We start from the raw sequence: 11,083 nt of genomic DNA, 5'->3' as shown, positions 1-11,083 counted from the left end.
GCATCCCAGCTACACTTGCACCACAGTGGCTTTGTCTAGCCAGGCAAATCAGCTGGGGAGGGGGTGTCTCAGAGATACTGCCAGCCTGGCTCAGCCCAGGGTCCTCTTAGCCCAGGATCTTTCCTCTGGCAATGGTCAGCACCAACACCAGCACCAGAATATACAAAGATCCCTGCACTGGCAGTTCTGGTATAGCCTGCCCACAAAGGAGTTTCTTCCTAGACCCTTTCATTAGAGGTTGTCTTATTTCCTGAAGTAGGAGGGTTCTATGCCTTAAAATGTTGGGTTTGGGGGAATCTTATCTAATGTAACTTCTCTTTAACAAGGATGTATCTAATTATTTGTGAATCTGGGTAAGTTCTTGGCCTCAATGAGATCTTGTGGTAATGAGTTCAACAGGCTAATTGTGCAAAAAATACTTCCTTGTATTGGTTTTAAATTTGCTGCCCTTCAGTTCAATGTATAATGAGAAAAGGGTAAATAGAAGTGTTTGTATGTGGATCCCAGATAATTAACCCCGTGGCATCCTATAGGGAATGTCAGAACACCTTCCATTATGAACAATGATGTGTGGCTGCAGTCAGTAAAAAATTAAATCAGAGATCATGAAGACATATTTATTGACTTTTTATTAAGGACAAAACCCATGTGTGGGGATTCATGAAGCATGCATGATGAGGGGTGGGAACTCCACTCCTAGCTGCCATGGCCTCATACTCCAAGGAGACAGTTTATCTATACTTCTCAGTCAGCACCGAAGAAATCTGGGACAGGAACTTGTCCCATGCAGCATGAACTTCTGGGGTAAAGTCATTGGGAAAGTGGGCAGCAACAGAGCACAGAATGCAATGGGAAAGCAGCTGCAAGAGAAAACAACAGGAGGAAATCAAATGGAACTGCCTGAAATAACATTCCTCTGGCTGGTGAGACTCCGGCCTTTAAAGAATCAAGCAGGAATCTCCTTGCCAGTTACAGAGTCGCCTCATGTGGATATGAGCTATTGGCTGAGAAATCTGCCTTCTGGACTAGAGAAAAGTCATTGCTCCCTCTTCTCTCCTCCACCCCCCCCAAAGGGGAATACAAAGTAACTGTGAATAACCCTTGCATTTATAGAAGGCTTTTCATGCAGGAACCTCAGAGCCCTTGGCCAAAAACTGTCAGTATCATAATCCCCATTTTAGAGGGGGAAGATGAGGCACAGATGTGATGTGACACACCGTATATGGCAGAACCAGGTCTACTCATTCCCAGACTGGTGTGCAGACTCCTGGACCACAGCTGCACTCTCAGGATTGACTGTTCCCAGCAAAGGCACAAGAGGGAACAGCCAAGGACTTCCACAACCACTCTGATTAAAGTGAAGCTGCAGCCACACTTCCAAGGCTCAGCATGATAATAGCTTCACCTCTGAGCTGCAAGGCTTAGTCCCTGCTGCACTTTGCACTACATGGGGAAGTATTCAGTGCTTAAGCTCCCATCAGCTGAAGTGGCCTGCGCCCACTGACTCAGTGATCAATGGACTCTCTTCACCCTCTGCATTGAATGTAGAAATTCACTCACCTTGAAGTTCACCGGATCAACTCGGAGGATGTAGGCATGCAGCTCGCTAAGTGTGGCCAAGGCACCTGTAATGTTATCGATGTTCTTGACAGCCTCACCAATAGCACCCAGGACCTTGGAGCCATGGCCATGAAGCTGAGCAGAACCTTGGCTGAGATCGAAATGAGGGAAATAGGTCTTGGTCTGGGGGAAGCTTGAAAAAAGCCTGGAAGAGAACATTAGAAATGGCTTGAGCAATGGAAATAGCACTGAGCACCTGACACGGAGAAAGGGGGGCCATGACCCTGGATAAACACTCCCTTCTGCTCTTCTAGTCCAAAGCACTAGAACTGATAAAGAATGGATTAGAGAAGATCTGTGATCCTTAGACTGTTAATGTCCTACTGTAACCTGTACTAAACCATGAGCTGAAATGGTGCTGGAATATTCAAATGTTACAGGCCAGCAGTTCCACAGAAGCAGTTTTTAATCTTATTTCTTTATTTTAGGAAAAGAATATCAGACCAAATTCATCCCTGGTATAACTGCATAAATCAATGGAGTCATACCAGGGAGGTTTCTGGCCCACAGTGAATAATCAGATGTAGTGGGAGCCTAGAGGCAAATTTAGATTTACATGCTGAAAAGTATTTAAAAAGCATTTTAAACTTACTTTCTTTTCTTCTTTGAACTAAATAACCTAATACCTGCACCTTCTGTAGTATATCTTCTTCAGCAGAACCAAGTTGTATTTCCTAATGATAGTTAGCAAAATCCATAACCTTACAGTGAATAGTCTATATACAGAGATATTTCATTGTCCAGAATCTTTGCTATACCTACTATAAGTGGGGCTATACATCCAGAAAGGACTATCAAAAGATTTAAAATTAACTGGCTGAATAACACAAACCTGGGACTATTCTTCTTTGTCTGAAGAAACCAAGCCTGGTTCCATCAACTTCCAGATTCTTTCCCTCCCTTTGTGTCAGGTTGATTAGTTTTAGATGGATTTCTACTGGAAGGGGCTTATAAGGTGGATCATCCCCAAACTTCAGCTGGGTTCATTTGAAATGTTTGGGGGGGTGGGACATCCTCTTCACTTAACATAAACTTCACATAAAATTTCCCAGTTCTGCCAATAAAAGGCTATATAGGTGTATTTACAGCAAACCCTCCGTGGACCTACAAGTTCATGTGGTTTGAAGTGATATACACTGCTAGGAGATGATTACTTCTTCTCCTACTAATCTGTTACACATCAAATGGAATGTTGAGACATGTTTCAAGCAATCTGCTTGAATGCCCTGTATATTATCCATTCTCAAGCATTGCTCAGTACTTGCCAATATAAATTGCATCATTCACATAATAAACCCCACATCCATGCCTTTTCTTTTCATGTTCAGCTCATAACAATGATAACCTTTGCATTGAGCAAGGTATTATCTGCGTATTAATGACTATGTGGAGTCACTCTCCTGAACTCTCAGCTGGCATTCACGGAAAGTGCTATACAAGTGAATAGAAAATTACATTCTTTCTTTAGAAACCATCCAGTAGGATTTGATAGCAGGAATATTATTCTCTGATGAATTCTAGAGTTTTAAAGTAATTTCTATAGAGCTCTACCACATTTTACTAGACTTTCCATGAAGGTTATTCTCCAAGAAAAGCTGAGGTCCTCAATCATCAATGTTTGAATGATACACTTTAAAATCTGCCCACTCAAGGGTGACCAGTAGCCAATCATCACTGTCTCTGATTTCCCCAGGCCTCTGAATTACAGGCCCAGATTCACCCCTGGCAAAAGCAAGCACAGATCAATTATTGTCAATGTTGCTAGGCCCACACTGGTGGTGAATTTGGCCCACTGACTCTAATGAGAGTCTCAGGGCCTGATTCTGATCTCATTCACACAAGTTTTACACTAGAGTAAGTTCACCAGACTGAGATCAGAGACAGGCCCACAGTATCTAAGCATTGCTTACCTCTCCAGTGACTCGGTCCCAAGGGCATCAGCTTGGGCAGCGATCTTTCCCCAAATGGCAACCACTGCAGCCTTCTCAGCTTGAGTTAGAGTCATCGTTGCTGGAGCTTGTGAGATCAGCCTTCTTACAATGGAAACTCGGACAGGTCTGTGATGATTGCCTTCACAGCCTAAGTTATAAAGGGGAAGGGGAGAGCAGAACTTGGCTACTGTCCATTGTCATTGGTCACTTCTGGGATCCACCCAATGACGTGGGGCTATCTTATCTCCCTATGAAACAATGCCTTGCCCTGCTCTGGATTGTACACTGAGAGGTTTTATCATTTCTCACATCTTAAGCAGCAATGGGATGGCCTGGGGAAATGAACTGGCCACAGGGGCACAGATGAGCAATCAAACAGTACTGGGGAATCATAATGACAAAGTGAAAAGTGTCAGGCCAAAGAGCATGGAGGGAATCATCATGTTTTACAAACACGCTAAAAGGCTTAGAGAGAGGTGACAGCCGTGACAGATCACTGCTTTCCATATAATACATGGGACAGATCAGGATGTGCTAAATGCAGACTGTGGGTAAAATTCTGGCCACACTGAAGTCAGTGGGAGTTCACCCTGTGTTGCTCCTGCAAAGAATTATTTACTAATTACACGAGGACATTACTACGTAGCACTAGTTAAAAAAAATTACATCACTTTAGATCTAAAAACTTCTCATGAAAGTAGCAGTAGTAATGATACTTTGTACAAACACACACACACACACACCCCTTACTGAATTAAGTAGGGTTCCACAGAAACGTGTGTGTGTGTATGTGAAAATTATTATTATATACTACCTCTATATCTACAGAATGCTTCTGATCCCTAGATTTCAAAGTGTCTGAGCCATGCTGCCTTCTTGCAGTAAAATAGCAGGCACCCAGAAATCAGTTTCTGAAACCTATAATTCATTGGCCTATAGGTATCTCTCTGGAGCTCATCGCTGAGTATTTGATTCTTCAGGTCTTTCATTCCTTGACATATAATTATTACTATTATTTATCCCTTATATTGTGGGATAGCACAGAAGGCCCCAGTCAGGACTGGGAGCCCATTGTGTTGCATGCTGTACCAACTCACAGGAGGACACGGTTCCCCCCTGGAAGAGCTCACAGTCTAAATACACAGAAACAAGCAAGGTGTGGGGGAGTGAATGAGCAAGGGGATGGCTGGCATATGTCTAGAGTCACTAGGCAGCCACGAGGGGCTGGAGGAATTGCCAGGCCCTGTGGTTAGACACAGTGTCAAAGAAATGCTCCTCTGGAGAAGATGCTGACGTGATTGCAAGAAGGACCCCTTGTCCCAGTGCCTGAGACACAGGCTACAACAGACCTATATGCCACCAAGATGAACTTATAAAAGCAATGCACACAGCTCCCCTCACCCCGCCATACTGACAGCAGGCCACAGACAAGAAACTGCCACCATCAGCCAAAATGAATGCCCTTGCACCTTGCCACAACTGCAGTGTGATGCCTCATATACACAAGCCAGACCGACAACTGCCCTTTCCCCTAGAGGGGATTGGTGATCTGTGAAGATCAATAATTTGTGGAGGGTCAGGAGAGATGCTGTACAATCCACACCACCTTGTCGGAACATCATGTTTCATTGGGAAACTGTCTGAACCACAAGGTCTTCGAGGAATAGATTTAAACCCAATGGCTGCTGCTTTCTGGAGAAGGTAATTCTGCCTTACAGGGGACACCTTCCAGGGAACTAGTGGTGCTTGGGCCATTTGTGTGTCTTGGAGCTTGTCCAGATTAGGGAAATCTCCACTAATCATAGAACAATAGAGTTATAAGGGCGTGATTACACCTGTGGAAGCCTCTAATGGAGACACACTGCACCCAGTGCAAAGTGGGGCTTGCCCCAGTGTGACCTGCCCTGCAATGGCTTGCCTGCACTACAGGCTTTTGCAGTGTGAGGCTGCACCAATGCAACCCCAGTGTGGATGCTCTGCACTGCTGTGAAACCAGAATCAAGCACCCCAGTGTAATGTGTCTACACTGGGGGTTTGTACCATTGCAGATTTCCCCAATCTAGACAAGCCCTCAGCAGGCTCCATTTGCTCCTCTAGCCAGAGCATTCAGTCCTCTAGCTGTGGTAGATGCAGAGCTGGAAGTGCTTCCCACTAACTGGTCCTGGCTGCTAGCCTCCACGACAGCTAACTGCACAGGGATGCCATGCATCATTATGCAGGGCTCCCTGCCTCTGGTGAGGCAGCAGGGTCTGTGCCTATGCTGTGGCAAGCATTGCTACTCAGGCCTGTGTAGGAGCATGGGAGGCACTGCTGCTCCCAGACAGGAGCATACTATTAGCAGGTGTCTTCAGTTAATGGAGAGAGAGGCTGCCCAGCAGCAGGAGGTTTCCCTGTGTGAGTGCTGGAGCCCTAGCAACAGTAACTAGTGCAGTGAAGGCTGGTGGCTCGAGTGTTTCCATTCTGATCAGGCTTCAGTTGATCCTTGACTCTCCAAACCCTTCACCATTGGAATGGACATTTTCTGGGCCTGGTCTCGGCCTGTGGGTTTTTGTTGTAAGTTTGAGCCCATTATGGTCATCATATTCGGCATTGGGAAGGATTTTTTCCCCGGATCAGATTGGTGGAGACTCTAGGGGGTTTTCACCTTCCTCAGCAGTGTGGGGCACAGTTCACTTGCAGGTTGAAACTAGTGTAAATGGTGAATTCTCTGCAATTTGAAGTCTTTAAGCCACGAGTTGAGGAGTTCAGTAACTCAGCCACAGGTTAGGGGTTTATTATGGCCTGCAATGTGCAGGAGATCAGGCTAGATGATCATGATGGTCCCTTCTGACCTCAAAATCTATGAATCTGTAATAATAAAACCTTGCAATATTTTTTTGAACCTTCCTGGTAGGGTAGGGGCTGGAATGGGAATTTGGTCGGGAAATAGGCCTCATTGAGGAGAAGTGCCTTTGAGTTTTCTGAGGAAAATTGGTTTTGAATGGGCAAAGGTACAAAACTCTGAAAATTGCCCTTTGTGCTTGTGCAGTAGGCTTTGAATGAGGCCTGGCATCATCCAGATGGCTAAGTAAGCAACATCATCAAAAATGCCCTGGACCCTGCCCCACACAATGTGCCCCAAGGGGGCTCTTGTGGACCCTTGGCACATTCAGTGCACACTATATGAAGGAGATAAGGTTTTATTTGGCATGAGCCGCTAGGAAACACTCATGTGTTCGAGGGCACCTCTAGCCCCTGTCATCATGCAGGAGGCTGTATGTAGCAGCATACTGGGGAGGGAAGGGGAGTGAAGCATGGATGAGTGGGGGAGGTGGTAGAGTTGGGGCCAGATGATTGCTGATGCATCCTCACATCTTCCCCAGTGCCCTGTGGGCTGAAGTAGAGAGGATCTGGCCCAGCTACTCAGGCTGGACACTAGGCTCAGGACTCTGGAAGTGCTGAGCTGCACTGCATAAGTGAATAGTGCTTCCCTTGGAATTTCATTTATTACAGACCTCCTTTCTGCTTAGTCTTTATTCCTTTCAAAATATTATATACTATGTTAAAATTAGTGCACTCAAAAGCTAGGTCCCCTTAACTCTGCCCACTTGTAATTAAAACAAAACACAGCAAACGGTGACTGTTCCAATTAACTCCTGAACATTAGAACTGCAATAAGGCAAGACCTCCAGTCAGCAGAAAAGCAAGGACAATGCTTCATTTGTTCACCTCTCAGATTACAGGTGTGTGTATAAATTTAGGGATTTCCCTTTGTGGGGACCAAGAACTCAATTTTGCCAAAGAACCTGTGGAAGTAAAAAGTGCAGCTGAGCTGTAGAGATAATGCACACCACTTAGCGTGCTAGATCTTCAAAGCACAGTATACATATATTTTCTCCCCATGAGATTCCCACTTAATGACTTATATAAAGATTTCTATACATGGAAACTTCAAGTAGTCAAATTAGATATCTTTAAACACTAAGAGTAGTTTGTGTGTGCACATGTGAGTATCAACAAGGTATTCTTTTAGGGTGAGCAGATGTCCTGATTTTATAGGGACAGTCCCAATTTTTGGGTCTTTTTCTTATAGAGGCTTCTATTACCCCCCGCCCCCATCCCGATTTTTCACATTTGCTATCTGGTCACCCTATATTCTTTCTGTCATGTGTTCTATATGTTTTACATAAATGTTAACATATTCTTTGTATGTTAGTTCAAGTTTTTATAATTCCTGTACTCATTAATCTTGTACTTGTAAATTACTTGTGTAATCTTGTTAAGATTAGTAATGGCTGTATAATATGCAGGCAAGAACACATACAAATATATCACACGGTGACTGTTGACGCAAGTGCATTGTATGGCACCAAATATAGTTATAAACAAACAGGATTTTCTTAAGCAAGTCAGTATTGTGAAACCTACTCAGAATGAATCCTGTTTAGAGTGAAGTACAGTTAGTTTTAGATTGTTCTGGGCATTGCAAGGTATAAATGGCAATTGGTTCCAACAGGCCTCTGTCAGTCAAGCACTTCTGTGTTAAGAAATAAATAACAGGGTTCCCCTTGCTATTTACAACTAACTACTCCCAGGGCCGGCTCTGGCTTTTTTGCCGCCCCAGGCAAAAAAGCCTCCCGCTGCCGCCCGCGCCCCCCCCCTCTGCCCCCCGCCAGCAGGGAGCGCAGCAGGGAGGGCGGCGAGCCTGGCCGGGGCCCCGCTCTTCCCGACTGGCCAGAGTGCTGGGGGGAGGGTGGCAAGCCCGGCCGGGGCCCCGCTCTCCCCGGGTGAGCGCCGTCCCCCTTCAGGTGCCGCCCCAAGCACATGCTTGGAGGGCTGGTGTGTGGAGCATGCCCTGACTACTCCATAACCTGGGTTGGCTGGAAGGAGGTAGCACCAATTTGCAACAAATGCTCTAGTTTAACTCCAGATGCAAGATTCTGAAAGTATTTTTTCCATCCCGTCACAGTTGCTGGAGGATCTGAGAAATAAATTGAACAAAGTCCACCTAAAGAAACACCGGAGCTGGATGTCAATTTTTAGGAAGCATTGATTTGGGGTCTCTTGTGCCTCTATGTCAGGGTTCACAACCTTTCCAGATTATTGTACCCCTTTCAGGAGTCTGATTTGTCTTGCGTACCCCGAGATGTCATCTCACTTAAAAAATACAAAAAAGCATCACAGCACACTATTACTGAAAAATTGCTTATTTTTAAATATAAATATTGTACTTACATTTCAGTGTATAGTATCTAAAGCAATATAAACAAGTCGTTGTCTGTATGAAATTTTAGTTTGTACTGACTTTGCTAGTGCTTTTTATGTAGCCTGTTGTAAAATGAGGCAAACATCTAGATGACTTGTTGTACCCCCAGAAGACCTCTGAGTACACCCAGGGGTACGCATGTACCCCTGGTTGAGAACCACTGCACTATGTCACTCAACAGGCAGGCTGACCAATAGATAGAAGTGGATTGTCTCACTTTTGCAGACAAAAGCAAGCAATGAGGCTTGGGGATCCACTTCAAAGTGAAGGTTTATCTTCTAAATGCTTTTCACCATAATCTCAGTGACCAATTAATACCAACACAGAACTGGATTTCCACTGCACCGCAGCAGGATCAGGGATAGTAATTCCTCCAGGTCCTCATCTGTGGCACTATCAGTTGATTCCAATTCATTTCAACTCCAAATAGTTTTGGGACCATTATGTTTTGAAAACCAAATCTTGAAAGTAGAAATCAAAGTGTGATGATTTTATGGTGTGGCTTCAAGCTCATCCTCAAATTGCTGTGTTATGGCAGGCTCTCACCCCAGAGTTCCCTGCCTCAGCTTCCCCTTATGGACTATCAAGAAGTTCAATGAGGTTCCTATATAGTGAACAGTACCTCTTCAGGGGTCTAGTTTAATTAATCAAAGGCCAAACATGGTATGCAAATAAGCCTTCACTCCTGTATCATAACTGAGTGATGGGAAAGAAAATTAGTCTGCATGCCCCCACCTGATTCCTTCCATCCAGGCTCTTCATCAGTCAGGCCCCCTCAACCCAGAATCCTCTCCCGAAGTCAGGTCTCCTGCCATCCACTGGGAAAAGGTTCCTTCTTTGGATTCAGGACTGCTACAGAGATCAAACCATTACAGCTCTTCCCTAGAGGAGCACATAGCTCCCCAACAACCTAGATCCCTTGCCACTAGCTGGCAAGATCCTTTCACTGGGACTAGGACTTAGTTCCTCCTAGTCCTTTCAAGCCCAGCTCACCCCAGCAGCACCTCTCCTGGGTCCCCTTTCCTGGTAAACTCTCTCTAACCAACTCCCCTGCAAATTTCCTCTCCTCAGGAGCTTCTCTGATCTGAGAACCACTGACTGAGCTTTCATAAGCCTTTATTAGGCCCAGATGTTCCTTAACGGCCACCCAGGCACTAGGCAGTTAACTACTCATGTGAAGCTGAGTTGGCTCATTCTCCTTAGAGGAGCCTGTCTCAGGTAGATTGGGTGCCTGAGCCTCTGATGGATCAGCTACCCTGTGACAGGCTTATTAGACTTTTTGCTGTAATTTAACTATAACCTCTCAAAAATGTAAATGACAAGCATCTCTGTAATTTCTTATCTTTAAAAATTAATATTTTGCTTCACAGAAGACAAACTGGGAAATTGTAGCACAGTTAACACAGTTCAGGGCACAAAGAATGCTCTTTGAAGATAATACGCCTGCTCTTTAATCACTCTCAAACAAATATCTCACATGGGCAACATCTACTCCTGCTACAATCTTTATCATCCACCTCACAGAGAATGGCAAGGCAGATAAAGCATTCAGCAGTGTGTCCATCCATCCCCTGGCCACCCCTTTCTCTTTGTATGCAACCTCTGAGAGGGGATCCTGCAGAGCTAAATCCATATTAAGTATGTATTACTTTGTTGCTCAAAGCCTTTTTAGTCTTTGTTAAAGTAGCTGTATATCTTAAATTGATACAGAGGAGTTTTTATGCGAGGTATCCAGATGAAAATATAGGTCCTTTTCAATTGTAATCCCTGATAATGGACATTGTCCTGACCCCAATTAAAATTCCTGAATATGAACTGGAAATTGTTTGGCAAACAGAGAACTGAAAATAAACATTAATGGTAAGGGGAGTAGTATCAAGTGACCTACAACAGGCAATAATGTTTTCATTAATGATCTAGAGAAAGGTATAAATTCAACAGGGATTGCGTTTGGTAAGAAAAGCTAAATCAGAGGGTCAGACCCACAGTGCACAGAAACCCAGAGAGATCATAATTGTGGAGTTTGGGCAATAAGATCAGTTCTAATGAATGCTATATCCAAGGAAAGGAAGCATCAGCAGATACTTGTCACATTTTGATAAAGGAAATTCTCCCCCATGGATTTCAGTCTGGAGTATATGAAATCAGTCCCATTGTGAGAGTCACAGGCCTTGTCCTAGGGCAGGGTATCTGGGGGCATTCTCTCCCATGGGTGACTATGTTATCTGTTGGCAAGAGGCAATGACACAGGACTTGAGGAAAGGAGCTGAGACATGGAGAAAGAACG

At 44.6% G+C, this 11,083-nt stretch overlaps 1 protein-coding gene across 1 annotated transcript; it reads right to left on the bottom strand.

Moving 5' to 3' along the window:
* Positions 1-610: 610 nt before the first annotated feature.
* On the bottom strand, positions 611-3,697 carry LOC117884394 (hemoglobin subunit pi). The gene is made up of 3 exons (XM_034784765.1): positions 3,531-3,697; positions 1,561-1,765; positions 611-860 (listed from the first exon to the last, which is right to left on the bottom strand). The coding sequence occupies exons 1-3, from the start codon at positions 3,623-3,625 to the stop codon at positions 732-734; spliced, it is 429 nt and encodes a 142-aa protein (XP_034640656.1). The 5' UTR covers positions 3,626-3,697; the 3' UTR covers positions 611-731.
* Between the last annotated feature and the right edge of the window lie 7,386 nt (positions 3,698-11,083).

The sequence above is a fragment of the Trachemys scripta genome, chromosome 10 (assembly GCF_013100865.1).
Source record: "Trachemys scripta elegans isolate TJP31775 chromosome 10, CAS_Tse_1.0, whole genome shotgun sequence".
Taxonomy (NCBI): domain Eukaryota; kingdom Metazoa; phylum Chordata; order Testudines; family Emydidae; genus Trachemys; species Trachemys scripta.
The sequence above is the reverse complement of the archived record's forward strand: the minus strand, read 5'-3'. Positions and strand labels throughout refer to the sequence as shown.